At 42.5% G+C, this 22,609-nt stretch overlaps 1 protein-coding gene across 4 annotated transcripts; it reads right to left on the bottom strand.

Moving 5' to 3' along the window:
• Positions 1 to 305: 305 nt before the first annotated feature.
• On the bottom strand, positions 306 to 18,434 carry ADSL (adenylosuccinate lyase). Of its 4 annotated transcripts, none has more exons than XM_050894875.1 (13): positions 18,271 to 18,434; positions 13,438 to 13,641; positions 12,258 to 12,302; positions 11,388 to 11,467; positions 8,837 to 9,008; positions 8,485 to 8,531; positions 7,985 to 8,075; positions 7,078 to 7,147; positions 5,907 to 6,054; positions 3,798 to 3,888; positions 3,144 to 3,233; positions 767 to 943; positions 306 to 449 (listed from the first exon to the last, which is right to left on the bottom strand). In XM_050894875.1, the coding sequence occupies exons 1-13, from the start codon at positions 18,424 to 18,426 to the stop codon at positions 363 to 365; spliced, it is 1,458 nt and encodes a 485-aa protein (XP_050750832.1). In that variant the 5' UTR covers positions 18,427 to 18,434; the 3' UTR covers positions 306 to 362. The 4 variants fall into 4 exon arrangements, with proteins under 4 accessions (XP_050750832.1, XP_050750851.1, XP_050750860.1 ...); XM_050894894.1 differs by lacking the exon at positions 18,271 to 18,434 and adding an exon at positions 13,728 to 13,752; XM_050894903.1 differs by lacking the exon at positions 767 to 943.
• Positions 18,435 to 22,609: the final 4,175 nt, after the last annotated feature.

Raw genomic sequence — 22,609 nt, 5'->3', positions numbered from 1 at the left:
GGAAATGGGAGTGGGCTCAGTTCCCCTTATCCCTGCTCTTCAAAAAGTCATACATGAATGTCAGGCAGCACCTGGCATTACTCTTTAAACAGCTGCCTGTGTTCTATAAGGGGCCAATGAAAGGTACTGTGATAAAGTTACCTTGTCACAATCAAGCGTTTCTCAGTAACTCAGCACACAATAGATGGAGGCTTGATTAAACAGCAGACAAAGAATGAAAAGCCCATCTGGAATCAAGGTGGCTGTAAGCTCTGGGGGTTAAATGTACTGTAGAGAACCAAAATAACATGACACAGTAAACAGGCCTGGTTCAATAAGGCTTTTATTATCTTCCTGTACCCACACACCTTTGCAGAATATACCTAAAGTGCCAGCTCAATTTTCCCACCCATCTTGCTTTGGTATGGAATCAGCGCTGGTCGAACCTCCTCCTTCAGGAACTTTGCCACCTGTTCAAGAAAAGACGGGAAAGAGAAAATTACCAAAAGAAAGGGTTCCCTTCTCCTCCCCATTCAGACCTGCTTGTCTCACTGGGGTCTCTGTTTCGCAGAGACACCTAGCAGTCTGATATGTCCAGGGTCAAAAATGTGAAGCCCATAAGGAAAGACAAGGAAGCCAAGGAAAACAAAAGAGAGAATGTGTCTGCCTTAGTACTATGGGCAGAGGTACATAATACGTACACTCTCTGGCACACAAGAGGATGCAGGATTAAACAACACATTGCATTACAACCTGTAACACCTGTAGCCTCTTTCCACTACTTTACCTGCTGAGGAGCACGTCCAGTGAAGGAGGAGGGATCCAACAGGCTTTCAAGTTGTTTATGGATAGGGCTGAAGTAAGGATCAGCTCGGACACGGGTAATGAAATCATTATCACCCCCTTCCTGTTTCACAACAGCAGCTGCTTGCTGGGAGAGAACACGAATCTTCTCGTGGCAATCCTGTAGGAGCAGGGGGAAGAGGAGGGGAAAAGAAAAAAGTCATTCCATTGCTACTGACAGCACATGTTCATCCAGCTAACTTGTGCGGGAGGGAGAAACATCAAAGCGTACTGCACTGGACAGCATACAAATGAGACACAGCTTGGACTGCAGTGTCTCATATACCACTATATTAAAACAAGATTTTCTTCATCATTCTACATCTGCCCTTTGAGGCTAAAACAGTCTGAATGACACATATGTTCCCTGTTCAATTATACCACAAACTTAGGACACTGGAATTCTTTACACTTCCTCAAACTCCCCAAATACTCTTAGGAGTCACTATAGGAATTTTTTTCAGTTGTTCTATTGCCTACTTGCATGATTTTTCCAAAGACAGACTATAGTAGCTGTTCCCAAAATATTCTATGAACTGTAATAAAGGAATTCCTTGTTCACCACTAGTCATCCCCTGTATGGAACATCTTGGGAGCACAACAATGTAAAACCTCTACAGGCTTAGAAAAGGGAAAAAGAACCTGTCTAACTAAATGAGCAGTGAGACTATGTAAACCATGGCTTACATAAGGACCGACTGAAGGGAAAAAAAAGCTTACAAACCTGAGGGCCTTAAGACATTCTCTCCCAAACAACCCTCACATGACACTAAGACTGGCAAAACCCTTATAACAATTTTCCTTAAACACTTCCTAATCCCTTGATTTCCTGTGGAATCAATCTGTAAAAACAAGGGAACCCAACTATAGTCAGGGACTGCCTGCAAAATCAGATGCTGCCATGCTGGCCCTAAAATACAGTCATGTGGTTGCATTTACAGCCATGTAAGAATCTTCTCCTCACATGTACTATCCTTGATCTATCTTCAATTAGGAGGAAAATGATCTCCTGTTCCTTGTTTCCTCCATCCAAAGGCCATCTTGCTCCAGCACTGACCTGCCTCAGGTGAACAGATCCGTCTTCTGGATTTTTAGGGGAGGGAGCTGTTCAGTGGTGGGGAAAGGAACCGAGTTTCTATGCTATGAGGTGGGAAAGCATAGAAAATGTGCTGTTCCAGAGTTCCCAGCACATGAAACCAGACCACACTAATGTGAATAAGAACAGATTTTATAAGTGTACTAAACTCTATAGATTTGTAATTAAACAGAACCAGAATGAAGGTAGGCCAATAAGAAACACAAATGAAATTCACTCTTCAATCTAATCAAGAGAGAGGACTGTTTAGGTAAGTATGGGATACTTTAGAAAGAGAACCAGCTGAAAAGATAATGAAACTTATCCACATGATGTGACCCTTAATAAGTTTAGTTAGGAAGCTTACTGACTGAGCCAGTGACAAACATTAGAGACACACAGGGGAAAAGAAAAAAGGAAAAGGGATTTTTCCTGACTGACACCACGGGTGAGTTGCCAGAAGTATTTCAGAGAACTAGAACCACATATCCTACTCAAAGCTTCTAGCAAACCCTTTTGCTATTACTATCTTGCAAGCTTAACTTTTGTCCCTGATGTGAAAATAATCATAGAAGGACAAATTACTATCTAAAGGTAAGTGAAAATAAGCTGTTTTATTAAGATGTAAATTTGAGTATCAGCTTTAAACTGAATTCTGAAATTAAATGATAAGGAAATATAATCTAATTGTGTCTGGATTTATTTACTAAGGAAAACATCTAATTTCAATTTGTTTGAACACAGAAAACTGAATGGAGGACCATAAACAAAATTAATAACAAAAAGCACTATACTGAATTAGGGAAGAGTGACACATGGTTCAGAATGGTCTTACTTGCTTTTTCGTTAACAGCACTGGTTCATTCTTTTAATTTATAAGGTAGCCAACTGCCAACATGTTCCATTTAAAGAAGCCTGGCCTGTGTTCCAAGTTCCTTCAACCATTTACAAAAGGAAAACGCCTACTAGTATCTAATATAAAAATAGGTCTCCCTCTTCTCCAGCACAGACAGCCAGATCAGCTCAAACACACAGTGTTCCTAACAGTAAATATGGATCTCCACAACTGCTCTCTCCTCAGAGAGCAGAGTCTGGCTTTGCAGCACCAGTGTAATATTAATAACTCTGTGGGAGTAGGTGGAGAACAAACAAAGGTGAGATGGTCAGGACAAGAGCCCAGGTACTTCTGTTTCTCAGGAATGAAATGCCAGGCAGTGAACAAAGGTATTTTTGACTGCATATGTACCTGACGATTGCCCCCTGCTTTCACCATCGCCATGATTATATTCTCTGTGGCCATGAATGGCAGCTCCTGCCGGATCCTCCTCTCAATCACCTTGAACAAAACAAAACAAAACAAACAGAAAAAAGAAACAGCTTATAGTAATTCTGTAGACAACTGGGACTCCCAGTGAAGTTTTCCTCTCCCTTTGAATCTCCAGGACTGGACAATGATGCAAAGATAATTTCTCGTTTTGAACGTAGCTATGGAAATCCAGGTATTGAAGCTGATAATACTTAGAATCTGTATCTTGTAAGGGACATTAGTGTGGAAAAGATGTACAATGAATTTTTTTTTTAACCTGTAGGTAAGTTACAGAACTGTACAAGATCTGCCTTGACAGTATCTTTTGGCGGTAAGTTCTACAGATCTATCGTGTAGTTCAGGGGAAAATATCCTTTTTGAGAAATTTTTAATTTACTACCTTTTGGCTTCAACAAGTACCCTTTCATGTCTGTCCTGCAGTGAGAATATAGTGAGAACAGAGAGCAAAATTCAGAAACCATTTGAACTAACAGGTAAAAATGTAATCCTTTGAGTGGGAGGATTTTTATACATTTTGGCATAGGTGCAGCATTATCAAGGATGCAACACTGCACACATTATCTCCTGCTTTACCTTTGGATATACCACAAGTCCCTCGGAGATATTCTGCAGTGTACTCAGAATGATGTCAGCTGTGAGGAAAGCCTCAGCCAGACACACGCGCCTATGAAACACACATACCCAGGGCCCCAGTTAGCAATAAAGGCCATGGTCCAGTCTACCTCAGATCCAGCTCTTTAGTTTCTGTAAATAATTCTGCAAATAGCATCACTGTGGCCCTAAAGCTGGAACTGTTCTCCTTATAGGTGCTTCTTGTTGCTTAAAGGTCACAACCAGGAAAGCTAAAGAACATCTTATAGCGGTAGCTCTCAAGCTGGGGAGATGGGAGGTTTTGGGGGTTTTTATTTTGGTCAGTAGAGAAAGGGAGAGAGAGGAAGAGAAAGGGTAAAGGTGCACATAGACAGTTCCAAGATAATTCAATGATTACACAGCTAGGAAAGAGGGCAGCAATTTACAGAGCTAGCAAACACATGAGACTATCTTCCCCTGTGTTCTGTGTTGCCCTGTCTACTGATCCTACTCTCCAGGAGTAAGACATGCTGCACTGTCATGCTGTGCCTGGCTGTGCTTAGTGGGGAACTTTCAAAGTGATCCATGCATTTGGTGGGGTCTTCCTCCAAGAGACCAGCTCCTGGTCACAAAGGAAGCTCCTGACAAAAAAGAACGACAAAAAGGAAAGGAGGGAAAGGAGAGGAGTAGTGGGGACTGAGCTGTATCAAGCAAAAGGCTCTGTGTCACAGTGCAGCAATTACAGCATCATCCATCTGTGACAGCAGTGCCTGGCCCATTCTAAACTGTGACCTTTTAAAATATACTAGTACTTGAACCTTGTGCTACATTTAAGGCCCCCAATTCCATCACATTGTCTTCAAAAAGACTTTGCTGTTTTGTAGGTTGATTGCATTTTCTCTGGCTTGCTCTCCTTTCAAAACACTATAGCTTTAACAAGAAAAATCCAAGGCACAGAATTTTTTAATTGGATTATGAAGTGGACAAATGACCCTTTCTATTCGATGAGGTGAAAATAAAATTTGAAACATTCCAGTACATCTCTCAACACTTGGTAGCTATTGGGAAATAAACACACCATATCAACCAGTATCCAATTTCTTAAATTTACATTGCTTCCTGCTGCCTATGCAGCTCTTCTCTTAACAAGCTGTGGAGTAACATCCTTTTGGGAAAAGATCTTCTATGCTTTCATGAAATTTTATGCAGACATTATGTTTGTGGAGACATTTTAAAAATAACATTCTCATCAACAATCTGAACACTACTCTATAGCCAAAACTACTGCTGTTCATTGTTCCACAAGCCCCATATCTTACAAATCTAAAGATCTAAAGATTTCTAAGATTCTAGGAGATCAAATTCAGCAACAGAAGCCTACTTTGAAACTAAAACGTTTCAAAGGTAAATATGAGCTTTATGCAAATTTAGTACTAACTGGAAGATGGGAGCATTGAATGTAATTGCTATAATTTACTTGAAAATAATTATAGATAACTTTTGCTCATCTCAAAGTAGTCATAATGAAGAATCAGAAAACGAGTTTGCTAAGCAATATCCAAAAGACCTGCACAGGTTTTCATGAAACATTACTTAAAAAAAAAAAAGTTTGTGCTCTTTCTTTAGGATCTGAACTACTACTTGTAAAGAACAACACTTTACAAAGTGATGAAAATGAGCTGCTTTTGATTATTTGGAGGGTTAAGGGATTACAGATAAAACGTTGAATTATTGTTTAAGAAGTGAGAGGAGGAGCAGCATTAAAAAACACATTCAAAACAGACAGGGAGGAAAATTTGAGAAATGTAAGAACTGCTATAGCATGCTGTTGAAACAGGAAGACCACGAGAGCGATTTATTACCATGGCTTCTGCATCCCTCCCTCTCTCTGCTGGTTTACTTTGCAGAAGATCTTGACGTTAAAAAAACCTAACAGTTTTGATCTGATCTTAGAGAGCAAACCAGTTTGTAGTCTCTAGATTCTATCAAGACTGCCTTTCATCAAGGTGGTAACTTGTGGTTTTAGTTTAAAAATAGTATTTTCTAAATACATCAAAAGACCTTCCTGCACAAGACCTTCTGAAATTGCTGCATTGCACGACCTAAACAAACCTGTTGGCACTGTCATCCAACGTTCGCTCAAACCACTGCACAGAGGCTGTTTGGAGGGGATCCAGCACCAGAGTCATCAGGTGTCGAGCCAGGCTGCAGCAGCGTTCTGAACGCATTGGATTCCTCTTGTAAGGCATAGCACTTGAACCTGTGAAAGGAGAAAGAGTGATGGAAACAGGACATAGAAGTAGTGCATTCAGGAAGGAGAGATGAAGGTCCTCCCCCAGATAAGAAAAATGTGTCAGGAATCATGTTTTTGACTAAAGCCTCAAAACATGATGATTTTCTAAGGACAAAACAGAATAAAGAAAAGGACACCACCACACTTCCCCTTCAGATGGGAAACATCTAAATGCGGGGAGAAAAAAGTGAGAAGACATTTTGCAATTCTGCAAAAAAGAAGTAGTACTACCACATAAAAAGAACAAATGGACTTAATTTTTAATGCAGTATTTAGCACCATCTCTCAAGACTACCCATGGCAACTTTAGCAGTGTTCAAGATCCCATCTGCTCAGTAACATTGTCCTTCAAAGTCAGATACTTATACTGCTGCCTGTTGCTCTGGTGAATGAATATCAAAACCAACCACAGAATGTAGAATGACTCAAGTAACAAATACGACTAAGGCTTCATTTGCCGATTCAATCCTATGCAACTATTTAGGGTGCCTGCCTGAACTTTCTTCCAGCCAAGAGCCAAAACTGTACAGTTCCTTCTCCCCATCTACCAATGTCAGTCACATAATTGGCATTCTTCTGGCAACGGTCCAGCCTAGTTTCATTGTTACAAATTTGTCTGTTTATAAAGACTAAAATGCTGAGTCAAGCTGAAAACCTACAGCTCCAGTTAGCTTCATGAGGAATGGAAAACACTAAGTACTACTCAGACCCAAGTCTTCCTCTGTGGGCAATACATGACTGCTTCTGCTCTCCCCCCAAACCCAGGAAGTGCAGAAATACAAATCTGATTTTAATTACTTAATATCCAGAAACCTTTGGGTAAAGTGCATTTTTTTTCTTTTAAAAAGGACCCAAAATACTAACAATGTCAAACCTCACTTAATTTAAAGCAACTTCTGTCAGTGACATTTCCACGTTTGCTTAAAAGGCTGCACCAACATAAACGAAAAGATACATACACTGGTCCAAGAAATGTCTCCCATCCCTTACCAATCTGGTCTTTCTCAAAAGGCTCCTCTATCTCCTTCAAGTTGGCCAAAAGACGAATGTCAGTACAAATCTAGAAAAAAGCCCAAGAAATTAACAAACAGAACCAAACTAACACACACCAATATATACTCCTGTTAATGTTCTTGGAGAAGTGTTTGCATTTGTGTCTGAGAAGTAAATTGCGGACACAGTGAAAAATTTGACAAAAAAATTGACACTGCAATCATACTTCCTGGCCTAAGAACCCCAGTCAAGAAAGCATAAGGAAAAAAAGGCATCCACTGTATTAGAATAGAACAGGACTCCAGGAAAGGCAAATGTTCGCAGGGAATGGAAGAGATACCAGTAGGGAACAGTGAAAATGCATAACAAAATTACACAGTGATTTGCAAACACAGATAATGCGTGCTCACTGAACCAACCAGCCTACAAAACTAAACCAGAAGAAAATACCACAGATCACTTTAGCCCAAGAGGAGGAGGAGGGAGGGAACAGAAATAAATCAATGAAAAGAATCCACAAGGACAGAGAGAATAACACCATTATCAGAGAAGCAATTAACTAGGAGCAAACGGTGAAATTTAAAAACTTGTACACCACTAGGAAAGACATTTACTCTAATTGTATCAATTTAGCGTAGATTAGACTAATATCTGGTGTGAGAATTGTTAACCCATCTCAGAATCTGCTCAGTAAACTTGCTTTATTTGCCACTGGTCTTAAGATCTTTGAGGTTTGATTACTAGGCATGTACCCAGCAGTGAATTTACATGATCCCAAAGAGGATCATGAACAAGGAACACCAATGAAGATTTCTTGAGAACAGCGTTCTGCACCATGAGCACCTTCTCTTCAAGAGCTAAAATGTTTCCCCCTCTTCCCAATGTATACAAATAGGGTGCTCACCTTGTGTATAGATGCCCCAAGACTGGCCAGCACAGACAGGACTTCAATATCCACCTTGCGACTATAGGTCTGCCCTGTGACCATATAAGCCCTAAAAATAAGCACAGAAGTTGAGTGCTCCAGACAGATACAACGGTACTGCAAGACTTTGAGCAAGGAGTGACATGGCTCTTAAAGTGGAGGGCTGTCATTCTGCCCTGATGAAAACAATTTTAGATTCAGGCTGTCAATTTCTTGGGGCAGCATGCAGATGGGAGAGAGAAAAATGGAGGAAAAATGGACAGCCATGCTTTGACAGGGAAACAAGTAGAAGTGACCTGTTTAGGAGGTGAAGTTTCCTGTGGGAAGCTGCAACTGGGAATGGATGATGGCAAGGGGAGATAAGTCAACAGCAGCACAGATGTCAGTTTGGCAGCTAGGGGAATCTGGGCCAACACGGACAGCAGGAGTCATGCTTTGTTAACACCAAATATAGGTGACTAAGTATGCTTGTTACATACCGCTTAAATCCTGCCTTTGCAGTCACTAATCTGTCCAGCTCTTCAACCTCAGGGTGAAGAAAAAAACAAAACAAACAGAGCTCAGAATGCAACAACTCATGCAGGTCAGCAACAGCAAAAAGGATCCTTTGCTTTTCTCAGGTTACTGTCAACAAATGTTTTACTTGCTGGGAAGCACCCCCTCCCCAAATTCTGCTCACTTTCACACAGGGCCTTGTCAGTGGTCCCCAGAAGGATCGCAGTGCCCTTGTGAATTTGATGCCAGAATCTCCATGGTCCTCCAAACAGAACAGCATTCCAGAGGGGAGAATTGCAAAGACTGCAGGTCTACGCCCTGGGTTGTCTGACTTACTTTACTATGGTCTCCCTCAAAGAGCTGCAAGAAGCTGGCCTGAGTGCCAGTGGTGCCTTTTACACCCCGAAAGCGCAGGTCATCCCGAGCCCGCTCCAGGTTCTGCAGGTCCATGCACAAGTCCTGAATCCACAAGCAGCAGCGTTTCCCCACAGTGGTGAGCTGTGCAGGTCTGAAAACAACCAAGAACAGAATGTGGCTCATTGACAATTTGCGCAATAACTCCACAAGGACCACACTTTGCTGCTAAGTCTACTGTTAAGACCTCCTTGCAGGCTGGTCTCTCTGACTCCTCTGAGCAGAAATTAAAAAGATCTGGCTTATGCAGGAAGATGTAACAGCACACATATATCACCAGTAAATGGTACTGAAGATATGATCATTCTTTTCAAGAATTAGATGTAATTACGTCAAGAGAAAACAGTAATTGTAGTTTCTGTATGTGTTAGGGGATTAAGAAATAAGTGAGAATGGGTATCTGAAGGTGTTTCGCTACTACAGCTTTTGAGAGTTTCTTAAGTAAAAGTGACCGGAGGCCCACTAGTCAGAATATCTAGAACGGGTTTCACGGCGTTTTTCCAGAACTCTGTCAAGCGGAAAAGCCCCGGTCAGTGCAAGGAGCGCGACGTCCCGGGCCCGCTCCTCGGGCTCCCTGGGCCCGCTCCTGCAGCCGCAGCGCTTCGCCTCCGCTGGCGGAGGGCGCCCCCTGCCGGCCGGCGGGCCGCGCCGCGCCCGGGGCTCTGCCCGCAGGGGAGAGAAGCCACCGGGCTGGGAGAAACGGGGGGTGCATCTATCCCCCACCCTAATTCTGCTCGCCCAGGGCACAGGCGGCATCCTGGCTAACTTATAGCACTGGTGTGAATTTCTCAGTGCAGAAACGTCTGCGTACACGTTGTGATTTTAAATGATTCCTCTAAGGGACTGTTCCTTTTTATTTATAAAAACACATTCCTCAGCCTCTGGGCAAACATGCAATAATTAACAATGCTGTTAGCTAACATTTTTTGTAAGACCTCCACCTTGAAATCAGTATCTGCAAGCTTCAACCACACTGCCCCCCTGCAAATGCTCTGAGGAGAAAATGGGGGTATTATGCAGAACCTAGAAGTTGAAATATTTCAAATTATCCACACGAACTCCAAAGACAACGTCTATACTATTTAAAAAAAGCATATGCACATGAACATCGTGCTCCTGATTAAGCTCAGACATAAAAAGGAAGCATACAAGATGTGGAACCAGGGACAGGCGATCCAGGAGGAATACAAAGAAACTGTCCATTACTGCAGGGATGCGGCTAGGAAAGCCAAAGCCCACCTGGATGAATTTGGTGTGGGATGAGAAAGGCAACAAGAATGGCCTCTGCAAGTACGTAAGCAGGAAAAGGGAAGGCTAGGGAAAACATGGACCCGTTCGTAATTGGGGCAGAGGCCCTGCTGACAAAGGACACAGAAAAGGCCGAGGTATCAATGCCTTCTTCACCTTAGTTTTTACGACTTCGCCTTGCATACACTTCTTGAATACTCCTTTGTACTCTTTCCAAAAGCGAAGATAAAACTGAGCCCAGAGAATACTCCTCCAAAAAGCTGTAGATGAAGAGGGACCTAGGACTAGAGCTGATTGAACTGATGTGGCATATACAGCAAGACAATTAATCAGAGAACTGACCTGATGCTCTCACTCTCCTTTGAGAGAAACTTTAAAGTGCCAGACACTGAGTCTGACACGACCTGTGCTTAATTTCCCTGCCTCTGGTGTTCCATATCACCAGGGTAGAAGATCCAGGCTTACCTCAAGGTGTACAGTTTAAAGCCTCTGAAAGCAAACTGTCTTCATGAAACAGCAGATTAACGTAGCCCAACAACAGACCTATCCAGATCTCGTTGTCCTTTGAATCAGTAGTCTGCCTAAAAATATTCTATTCTGTTCTGTTGTTCTATTCTATTCTATTCTATTCTAAAAGCAGTCAATGTCAGAAGTACTGCACAAGAAGTATAAGTTTCCTAAGAGATAAAAATCAGTATCATCCTGTTAAACAGAAGAAATTCTTCCTGATTCTTCCCAGGGATGTATGAAAACAGATGGATCCTGAATCATCACTTTAGAAGAAAGCTTCAGCTATAGTGACAGAGTGGCTGTAGTAACAAGTAGCCAGTAATGAACCTAAGCTGCAGTTGAAACTAACTTAACTGACAGAAAAATAAACATAAAGAAAATGTGACTGGAAGACAAACTTACTGCAATTCCCAGTCATGCTTTTTGAAACAGCCCAGAATATACACATCTATGTTTGCCAGGAAGTCGTTCCTTACCAAGCTGTGTTAAAACAACTTCTGACAGCTAGTCAAAGCAACAGTTCAATTTCCCGAGACAAGTCTGAAGTTAGGCACATACTTCTTTTCTGAAGCACCAACAATGTCTTAATGATGTCCAGCAGTACCAACTGCCGCTGGTCAGAGATGGGAAAAAGAAGGATGAAAGAAAGCAGTAGCAGGTCAGTTTAACCAAAGCACAGTCAACAAAATGAAAGCAAAGGCTGATGGCTACTTACTGGTAGTGAGTGAAGCCCAAAGTAGGCAGGTCAGCATACTTCTCAGCAAAGTCGGCCAGCCGGCTAATCACCCTTGCGAGCTGGTGGATGCAGGAAGGATAGAAGAGAGGCAGAATGAGAGGAAAAAAAACCCCAAACCCACAGCAGAAGCTAGCATGCTTAAGCACAACAACATTGTGAGAAAAAGGGGAGGGAAACAACTATGCAGTCCTTGAATACCCGCCTCTAATTGTAGAGTATGATGTGTTTCATTTTTTCAGGGCATGCACAGAATTTCTGCTTGCTACAAAACTCAAGCAAGAGATGATACAAGTGGCTGGACTTCAGCTCAAACTAGTCTAGTCCTTGTGCCCAACCCAATCCTGCAGTTGGTTTATCCCTGGGTATTTCCTTTATTCCTGGAATTGGTCAGAAATAAAGCTGCTTTGGGTATAATTGACACATGTACAGTCCAGGGCAAATTGGGTGCCAAGACATTCAGGTCAGATAGACAACACTGCACTACACTCCCACTCCATTTGACCTCAGAAAATCGTATTATATAGCTTCTTGAATGCTGACGCACTCCTAGGAATATAGTTAAGGGGATGCCTAAGCTGACCCTGAAAGCAATACAGTTGTTTTCTGAAACTAGTACCTGTGGCACAGCTAAACAAGGAGTTGCTTGTAATTCCAATGGAGAGCAAAGAAGCTCTGGGGAAAGACTTGAGAAAGGAAAGGAAGATAACTGTTCACTTTCTTGAGAATAACCCAAACAGGCAGCTCCTCCTAGCTTTTCCTAGGCTTAGGAAAATCCAAGTTAAACACAGGCTATTCACAGGACATCACCGCTGCCCACTTCTGAGACACTGTGCACAACTGCCTTCTCACCTTGGGTAGCAGCAGGTTAAACCCATCACGGAGGACAATCAGATCCTGAAAGAAGCAAAGAAAGGAAGTTTGGGCCATGTCTGAAGGACCAGACATAACGGCTTCTCTCAGAGAGGACACAGATAATTAAAATATGCTTTGTCTGCTCAGAAGTCTCTTCTTAAAATGAAAGCTCTGCTTTCCTTCTTGTACCAGAACTTGCAGTGAACTTGCTTATGACAAAAATGCTGGATCCATCATTGCTCCTTTTATACTATCCACAGAACGTCATATTGGGCAGTAGAAGACCCATTTCCACTGACTGGGTATGAATGATTATTTTGAGATACTCGGGACACCCATGGAATGACAGACTAAATCATTCATCCCAAGTGGAAAATGCAGGCACTGTAGGCTAAAGACAGCAGGAAAGTAAGTGGACTGATCAGGCAGCAGTCGTCTTTACTCCTTCTTTTGAGACTGAGGTACAGCTAGGTGCAAGTGTCACAAGGAAGGTGGTATGACCTAAAAGCCAAACAGGCTTGCAAAGGAGTAGGGTAAAAATAATCATGCAGCAGCTTCTTGTACGACAAAAGCAGTTGTGATGTTGCAATGACTTGGACACAGGGGAACAGCAATATATACTGAGAAATTAGGCTTTAGTTTGCACTCAGTTTTAGACAGGTTTTTCACAAACATTTTACAGTTCTGTAGAACAGTGGTGCGTCCTTTTTCACTGAACACACTTATCCATTCTCTTGGCCACTGAAAAGCTTTATTTATCCTGAATTAATACAGGGGTTCCAAGCAGCAGTTGAAAGCTCATGGGCTGTGTATATCAAAAGTGGCCTTATTTTGTAAGTCTATGAACTCTTGTCCAATTGGCATAACTGACAGTTCACACGTTTCTGCATGTGTTTGCAACTCACGATCTCTTATGTCCTTGAATATTTAACATGTGAGCAGAGCTTAGGGAACAGGTAGTTTCCAGACAGATCTTGCTTCATATCAAAAGAAAGAAGGCAAGAGGAGCTTGCCTTCCTAGGGTAGCTAGGATAAAGGGGAATTAACTTCAACAGTAAAACTAATAAAAATGTCTGAAAAATCTATTTAATATTATTTTATAAAGAGCTATCAAGTAAGCAACTGTAGCTTTGTTTCACCCAGCTCTGCAGGCAGGAAACTGAAAATATTATATTACCGTATTATCCCCTACATAACAGGAAGTTGCTCCAAGGTGAATGATGGCTGCAGCTTTTGGACAGCAGTGGGCAAAGGTGTGAACATGGGCCATCACATCGTGACGCAGCTTCTTCTCTTCCTCCGCTGCCATCTTGAAGTCAATGTTGTCCAGATTTGCTTCCATCTCCTGTATCTGCTCATCTGTGATAGGAAGCCCAAGTGACTGCAAGGGGAAGAGAACTTTCTATTTCTTTTTGTCTTTATGAGATAACCCGAATTGAGACAGAAGTTGTTTAGATAATTTACTACCATATGACGTCGCATGGAAGCATAGCAATTTGGCATAATCAAGAGCTGTAACAGCAAATGCTTTCATTCTAGGGTTGTCCAACCTTTTCCAATAGGATAGGACAGTCTTCATGCTTAGATGTTCCTCTTGGGCTTCATACTTTCCTCAATCATGTAATACCCCTGTGACAACTACAAAAATTAGACACGTGGGGAAAAGTGATATAAAAATAGTATAGTTTTAACTTCTTTTAATGAAATTTACCCTTTGGGTGGGTACAATCCAGCTACCATGTGACAGGATAGCTTGTGTCAGGAAGAACTCTTTGGACCACAACTAGACCTACAAAACTGTAAACAGCAGGCTTAGAACATATGGAAAAGTACATATGTTTGCACCTTTCCAAAAGTCCTAAAGTACTACATCCCAGTCTGAATCTGGAAGCTTGGGAAATGAGTTACTTGATCTGGAAGCAGGAGATAAATACTCCTAGTTCATGTTCAAAAATGCTTGCTAAACCTTTTCAGCAAGCTGACTTAAAAAGAGAGTAAGATATGAAACCACAGAATTAGACACTGGTATAACTCTTGCACAGCTCTATACTTGCACAAGCTAACTAAGCTGAGAAAAATGTCTTTTCCTGATACTGAGAGTTTAAAAGTCTCACAATGAACTTGGCGTTACTGCCTTTTCTGAATTAAAATGCTATTGTCTTCTGCATTAGTAATTAGAAGTCACCAGCCAGGAAGCTTCAAGGATACAAAGTATTTCAAAAGCTGGTTCTGTTCAGAATCAAACTGACTGAAAAAATTTTTTGCAGATGTGGAATCTGGAACTAGAGAAGGCAGCAAGTGAAGAAGATGTGTCTTCAAGGTCCTTATCAGATAATTAGTACCCACACAACTTAAAATATGATACTGCAAGTGTATACACAACCACGAGTGTCCAGATAAATGAGGAAAAGCACCTGGCCCCAGACTGCTGTCTTTGAGGTGTACTGATACAGACCGTAACTGCCTGAAAGCACACAGGCAACTCAGCAGGCAATACACTCTTGTGCCAAGATTAAAATCTCATGCCTTGTTCACACATCCATGATCTGTTGGGAAAAGCTGACCACAGTATGCAGTCATTGACAGCCATACAGAGAAGAAAGAAATAAACCCCAAGAAAAGGGACTACTTGCCATAGGAATACATGCAAGGCAGTGTAGTGCCAAGGCAAATACTGTTCTCATGCGTCCACAAACATCATGTGAGGCCTCTTCCCTATGAGTTTTTGCTGATACTGGCAGTACCGCAGGAAGAAAGCAATCGAATGTCCTTCAAACCTGTCTACCTAAAAAACTAAGTAGGAAAACTACCCGAGGGAGAACACAGGGTTTTCTCCAAAGCACTACAGGTCAGTGATGTGCTCTCTGGATTGTGCTTTTAAGGCGTTGTTCCTCCGAGGCTGTTCCAATACTTTGATGCGCCACTGTAACAACTATGACTGTTCATTCATCCCTATTAAAGGGCAGAGCAGAGCAGAGCAGGCAGGTGACATGGAACATGTCCTGCAAACAGAATGAGAACACTGCGCTGCTCATCTAATAAAGAACATATGAAACTTAAATTGGACAAAAAAAAAAATCAAGGGCTACTATAGGCTTTAAGAGAGAAAACATTCAGATTTCACATGCAAAACATTTTGTTAGTCAGTTTGATGCTGCAGGATGTCAAAGCTACTTCTACGAGAAGGAAGAGCTCCATGAAATTTGTACTTGACTTTCAAATAACATATTGTTTAGGTCAAGAGCTCAAGATTCAAAAACAAGAATGAGGTGTTAATAGAAGTATCATAATACAAATGAATTTATGCTAAAAAAACCCAACCTAGAGTTTTGGGATGGGTAGAAACTCACACGCTTCAGCTCTTAACCCAAACTTTAACTACTGTCAGTTGGGAAAAGACTAGTTTAAGGAGCTCTCTTACTAATCACAGGCTTTGCTGAGTCTCCTCTTTCAAACTCCTGGTATTGCCTGCTGTAAGAAACAAAATACCAACTGTAAAGATTTTCTGTCTAATCCAGTTTCCAGTGAAATAGTTTTTCAGTTATTTCACATATTCCAAGTGGACTACTCTAAAATTTCTCCCATAAGTAGCGTGAATATTGAAATCATTTACCTGGCCCTGTACTTTACCCAAAACTTCATCACTAAGCTGCATGTCTCCTCTTTTACTACTTCCTTGCAGCTTTCAGAAAACCTATGGTTAGATCTTCTTAATATTCTGATTTACTATAAAACAGGAATAAGTATTGCCCATAGTTCATTCATTACTTTTTTTTAATGTACCCAAAAATAAATATCATGTATCTTCAATAAGAATGACTGGAGAAGCAACATATAAATGGCTTGAAAGTGAGGATAAGTACTGTAGTAAATGTATAAATTTATAAAATAAATTTATAAAAGGTACCCAAAGAGAAATAATATGTACCTTCAATAAGGAACCTGAGGAAACCGCTTATATCTTTAACTAACTGATCATTGACAGAGCTAACAGGTGCTGAAAGTAGCTGACTCTTCCATCTTTCAGTCCAGAGCTGACATCAGAAGACAAACTCCACTGGAATGAGGAGACAGATAAAAATAGTAGTCTCCCTCTTCCCACTACGAAAAGGGTGCTCAAGAAATTGCAAGATCTGTCTCTATTTTCTGGGAACAAAACTCTGCGGTGGCAACGGGAGGGAAAGCAAGGGTCAAGAGACAGGGGAACCCCAAGTTCAGGGTTTGGGAGTGGAAACCTATAAGTCTCACACTGGCTCTTTTAGGAGCTTGCTTTCTCCTATTGGGCTAGCCGTGTGAAGTGTTTTGCTCTTGAACAGAAGAAAAAGCAATGATTATCTGCTCAAATTGATATGACAGTGTTTAAATTATCATACTTTGAACATGCAAAGCTCCTTAAGCATGCATTCTTGGTGTTGACACTTTCTATGCTAGATGGGATCTGCAGTCTGCTCACTCCAGCATCTCAACTGTGACAATATCCAGCATGTGGTATTTCAGAAGGCGACTCCTATTTAACACAGCTGTATAATTACATCTTCAGCTTCTAAAACATCACGTTTGGTGCAGCGTACTATCCATGAGGCCGCTGTAGTGGTATGATACTTGAATGGAGAAAGAATACATTAATGACACTGTGCACTGCTTGTTCATTCTCCAGCATGGTGCTTCTCTGCCCTTACTCTAGTAATAACAGCCAGACCTAGTGCTTGGATTGCTTCCTAACAACCCCAGTACCTTGAAAATGGAAACTGAAGGACTCTGTACAAAACAAATGGGCAATTATTGAGCCTGAAAGCTAAAGCTATCCTGTCAGAAGGCAGAGTGGTTTTGTGTGGTTTTTCCTATGTTTTTCAGGAACATATTACAGCTTTTTCACCGTCAAAAACCTGATATGAGTCTCCCTCTCAGTCACAAAGAATCAAGTTAGTGCATCTTAAAAACTGACTGTGTCTCAACTGAGAAGTAATAACGGGCTGTACACATACCCCTAACTGGAACCAAAGTCAAAGTAAGAAGGTTTTACCTTAAACTACATTTTAAAAATGTTAACTCTGTAGACTCTACTAACAACAGCTTGCAATCATACGGACATACTCTCAGTCGCTGCTTCCTAATAGCTGAATTGATACCAACCTTTTGTGCTATCAGGTTTTTTTTGTGGCACTCAGCCTGTCAGAAACGTTATAAGCATTTCTGAGGTCACTGTTCTGCTCACTTTGGCCAAAAGCAAACTTATCTCAGAAATAAGGTCTATCTAAAAACAACTGGCTGCAGATGCGTGGGGTGGTCCAGTTGGCACAGACTGACAGCAATCGGATTGAACAAGAGAGCACGTCTCATCAGTCACACCTCCTGAAAGGTAAACAGCCAAGCGCTTGAGAAGGACACTGGTGTTTGCTCAGCAGGCAAGCCCCCCCTCCTACCACCCACAAAAACTGCTTAGCAAAGCGTTTACAAAACTAATTTCACAAAGGCGGCAAAAGTGCAAGGGGGAGGGTATGAGCCGAGAAGAGGCGATTTGCTGAGGGATAACAGGTACGTGGAGGATTGCATAGAGAGGGTTGTGTAAAACTGGGCTTCCATACTCCCCCGCCCCCTTTTTTCCCCCTGAAACACGGGAAGGGGCGCCTGAAGGTTGCTCTGGTCAGTTTTCTCCCGCTCACCCCGGGCAGACCGAGGCCACTGCTCGGTCTCGTTTCCCAAGGGCAGCTCCGGGAAGGCACGACGGGCGGCTACCGCTGGTTCCCGCGCCGGGGACAACCGCGCCGCAAACACCCAACGAGCGACGCGCGCGAAGCAAACGGGCGGCGAGCTGCTCCAATAGCGACCCCTCGCACCCGCCGGTAACCGCCCCCCGCCCCCCGCCAGAGCCCTAAAGCGTCACTAAAGGGAAGCGGGACCGGGGCGCGAAGACGCTCCGCCACGACAGTCCGTCCCGTTCCTCCCCTCCGCCCCGGGCCCAGCCTTCATCCCTCGCCAGGGCACGGAGGTGGCCCCGTCCCGCCGTTACCTTCTCAGCCTGGGCGAGGTAGAGCCAGAGGCGGCGCCAGGTACCGAACTTCTTTCTCTCGCTGAAGTTGAAGCCCATCTCGGCGCTGGCGTATCGCGACACCAGCGGAGAGCGGTAGCGGGCCAGCGCGTCCTCCTCGGCGCCGGGGGTCGCCATGGCGGCGGCGGCGCGGGGCGACGGAGCGATCACGGCCGCCCGGGGCAGGGCGCCCGCCGGCAGCGGGGGATAAGGGCGGCCGGCGGCCCCGCCCCGCTGTCGCGAGGAGCCCCCGCCCCCGGCGCGGAATACGGCGCCGCGGGCCAGCGCAGGGGAGGTGGCGCCCCCCGGCGGGAGGAGGCCGCGCGGGCCGACGGGACAGAAGATGGCGGCGACGGGGCAGCGGCAGGATACACGCGTGGCGGAATAAACGTGCAGAAACCACGAGCATTAAATGCTTAGCAGCCAAACACATTTATTAGTCTTTTTCTTTTTTTTTCCAGGAACCCAAAAATATTTTGTAGTTATAATGTAAGCAACTGAGTTGCACATAATACAATCATATCTTTCAAAAAATAAAATAAAAACAAAAAAGCTGTTTAAAAGCCCAAAAAAACCTTCAGAAAACTTATATAAGTATTACACCATCTCTCAGTTTCAATGAAATGACGACGACTTAATTCCTTATTACTCTTAACTTGTCACACTCCAATAAAACATCACCCTTGTGTTTTTTCTTTTTTTTTCTTTTTTCTTTTTTTTTTTTTTCCTAAATCCAGCATGAGAAATACAGTACCTGCTATGGCAAAAATACACATAAAATGCAACATTTCAGCTTATTTGTACATTAGTAGAGTTTAAACATTTTATTGTTGGTTTTTTTTTTCTTTTTAAGTGAACCAGTGATTTTAAGTACCACTATACTAAAAGTAAAATAAAAATATAGAAAAGGAGGAGAAGGGGGGCAGCCAGCCATACAAAAGCACCTTCTAAAGTGCTGAGTTTCTGTGTCCATGGAAAACCCTTAGGAAGTTCAAACATCTGCAAGTGTATGGGATGGAAATTAAGATGAAACCTGGATATGCGAGACATTGTGTCATCTCCTCTACGTTCTCCCCATTTGTCCTGTATCTTTCTTTACTGCACACTAGAGAAGGAGGGGAGAAACCAGAGCTACGGTTAAGAGTTTAGTACAGGAAGCCATTTCAAGTATAAGAAAAAAAAAAAACAACAAAACACCAAAACACTTATAGGTAACTTGCAAATAGCATCAATATACGCACAGCCACTATTTTTATTATTACAATGTCTGCTTCTGGGGGACAGTGTTTCAGGCAAGAGGACTTTAGCTGTACCTTCCTGTTACCTATTTATGTGCAAAGTAGAAAAGCTGCCTTTTCTAATCCAGCCATTTTGGACATCGCTGATTTTCTGCTCTGCAACCTCCTCCCTCCATTTTGTAAGGGGAGAGGAAGGTGGCATTATTTTACCAAGAAGACTAGATGAAATGAATCTATTTCTCCATTCCTCTTCCAGACACACCCTTCTCCCATTACTTTTTTGCAATGAAGAGAAACTCACCAAACATCTGATGCCCACCGTTAGCCAGTTTCCTGAACAGGTAGAAGGCATTTACCTTTGTAAACATAATCCCTTATGTTTGTGGAACTCAAAGCAGCATTTCGTATCTCCATCCAAGCGGTGGAGATGAAAATAGATCAGAACGCTCCCCCGTCACTGCTTTTCCTCCTCCCCTTCCCTCCCCCGCCCCCAGAAAGGTTACATTTGGTTACTTTTGTTAGAAGGTGGTTTTTTTGGTTCTTTGGGGAAAATACTTAGCATTTAATTCAAAGTAAACATTACAGAATGACCATCAGCAGAGTCATACTGCTGTTTGTTCTGCTTTCTAGATGAGAAAGAAAAAGCATGGTGCATCAAATATTCTGCATGTTTTAGACAGGATGCGGCAGAAATCCAAGATACGTATGTGTGTAAATCCCACAGGTGCACATGCATCATTTCAGCTTCTTTCTCTGCAGAATCACTGTATACGCTTCACCTTGAGTACTGGCAGAGATGGAGAGGGTGGCATATGGCAACAGTGGAGAGATGTTCCTAAGGCCACGGGGAGCAATGCAGGACAGAGAGGACCAGGGAGTGTCAAATAGGAAGGTTTCAGGTACAGAAACCATATTCTTGATATTTCAAAGGCCAAATTCCAAAAGGCATGGGCTCATATGCACATCCCTGAGACGCACATCCAAGAAAGAAGAAACAGCGACCATGTGATTGGACAGGGGAGAAAGTAGCAGAGGTTCCCTGACAGCTGTGGGATTTACCCAGTGAAGACCTCTTCCCCCACCACCCTCCCAGAGAGATTCTGGGAGAGCTGTAAGGCATATACACAAGCAGCATCTACTATCATTCCCTCTGTTCCTACGTTTTATTGGCAGGTGATGGCTTCTGTATATTGTGGACAAGAAGAGACACTGCATTTGAAGTGTGACTGGTAACACACTGAAATTAATTCAGGGAAGGAAACAGAAAGCTATTCTGCCCTGCATCCCTGGAGCAGCAGCATAAAGTGGCAAGGTTCTTCATATTACAGTCCCCTCTCTGGAACTACACACCACCACCTCCCCCTTCCTGATGGCAGGAAAAGATGTGTCCACTTGAAGGATGACATTACCAAAAACACTATTTAAAGGCAGGGAAAAAGCACACAAACTGATTCCGATTTGGTGATCTGGTGAAAGAAGCAGCAAGCTCGAAGTACTTCAATCAAGTTTGAAGCTTATCCGAAAGTACAACTAGACACTCGCGACCTGTAGCAACACTGGCATAACTATATAAGGAAGAGCAGGAGAAGGAAACTGGCATACAGAGGAGTACGAGTAACTGAATCTCCATCAACTTCTGTTATTTAGGATCTGAGTGTTGGATGGCTTTAATAATTAAAAAAAAAAAAAAGGTTATCTCCCTCCACACAAGCGAACAATGTAAAAAGAATGAGCGATCTTGCTGTAAAAACCTCATAATACTTCTATCATGCTTTTTATCTTTAAAGCACTTTACAAACATTTACTAGTTGATCCTCACAAAACCCCTGTGAGGTAGGTAAGTAGTATTATCACCCCCGCTTTACAGATGAAAAAACAAAGGCAAAGAAGTTAAATGACTTGCCCAAGGCAAGGGAAGAATAAGGGCCAATGTTAAAATTCAGGAGTTCCAGGCTTCTGGTCCTGTGCTCAAAACCACTAGTTCAAACATCTTTTTATAAAGGAGATAACAGATAGAAATAAAAGCCCATTAAGTTTAGAAGAAAAGATAAGATTTAAAAAGTTACATCAGAAGGGGAAATGTACCACGAGGTATTTTTGTGAGCGAGTTTAAACTTCAGAATTTTTTTTTTTCCTTTTCTTTTTTTTTTAAAGGCAATCTGACAGAGTGGAACCCTGATAAGATCACATCTGCAAGGCAGGCACAGATGCGAGAGTGATCATCAAGTCTATTACTCATTACAGTACTGTGAACATCAACAAAAATAAAATTGCTGCATGAAAACACTGAATACAGGCAGGATAATCTCTCAGTTTATGATATTACATCTACGATAATGCCAAGGATAATGCAGGTACCATGGTACACCATGGACAAAAGAAAAAGTCAAGTCAAAGGGTCCCTATTAAGATGACGAAGAGGGCAGTGAGATCTACATTTTTCTGAGGAGACGGCTCCTGGAAGCTCAGCAAGCTTCAAGGAGCACACATAATTCACAATGACTGCATTTTGAAGATGTGAGGAAGTGAATCCTTTGTTTATGACCATTATGATACCACCTTACAGTAAAAAAGGATAGTTTCTTTTAAATAGAGGGCCTTGTCTACACATCAGTCTACATTCCCTAAAATTTCAGACACTGCCAACATTAATGTGAAGTCACTGGAAGTAACACCAGACAAAGCAGCACTGGTAGCTGCTGATACTGAAAAAATGCAGTACTCATAGTCGTGCTTTGATCAGCATTAGGAAGTAAATACCACCTCCACCATCTTGTCCATAGCTGTGCTGTCACTGTATGAGCTGTGCCAGAAACAGCAGCAAAGAAAATTTTAGGGAGAAGAAAGTGTAGACATCAAGGACCAGCTGTGTTCCAGTTCTCCTGGAAGAGCGCAAGGACTGCTGTAATGGAAAACGAGTAGTAAATCCAAAAGACAGTGCCTATGGTACTGTGTTTCCTGAGCTTGACAAGGGCCAGAACACAGGAGGTGGTAGATAGTTTCCCAGGTAGAGCTGGTGTCCCATTCACCCTATTGGCCCTGCGTTAACACTGCACGGCTAGAATTCACAATCCTGCACAAGG

The sequence above is a fragment of the Gymnogyps californianus genome, chromosome 1, assembly GCF_018139145.2.
Source record: "Gymnogyps californianus isolate 813 chromosome 1, ASM1813914v2, whole genome shotgun sequence".
NCBI classification, from domain to species: Eukaryota; Metazoa; Chordata; class Aves; order Accipitriformes; family Cathartidae; genus Gymnogyps; species Gymnogyps californianus.
The sequence above is the reverse complement of the archived record's forward strand: the minus strand, read 5'-3'. Positions and strand labels throughout refer to the sequence as shown.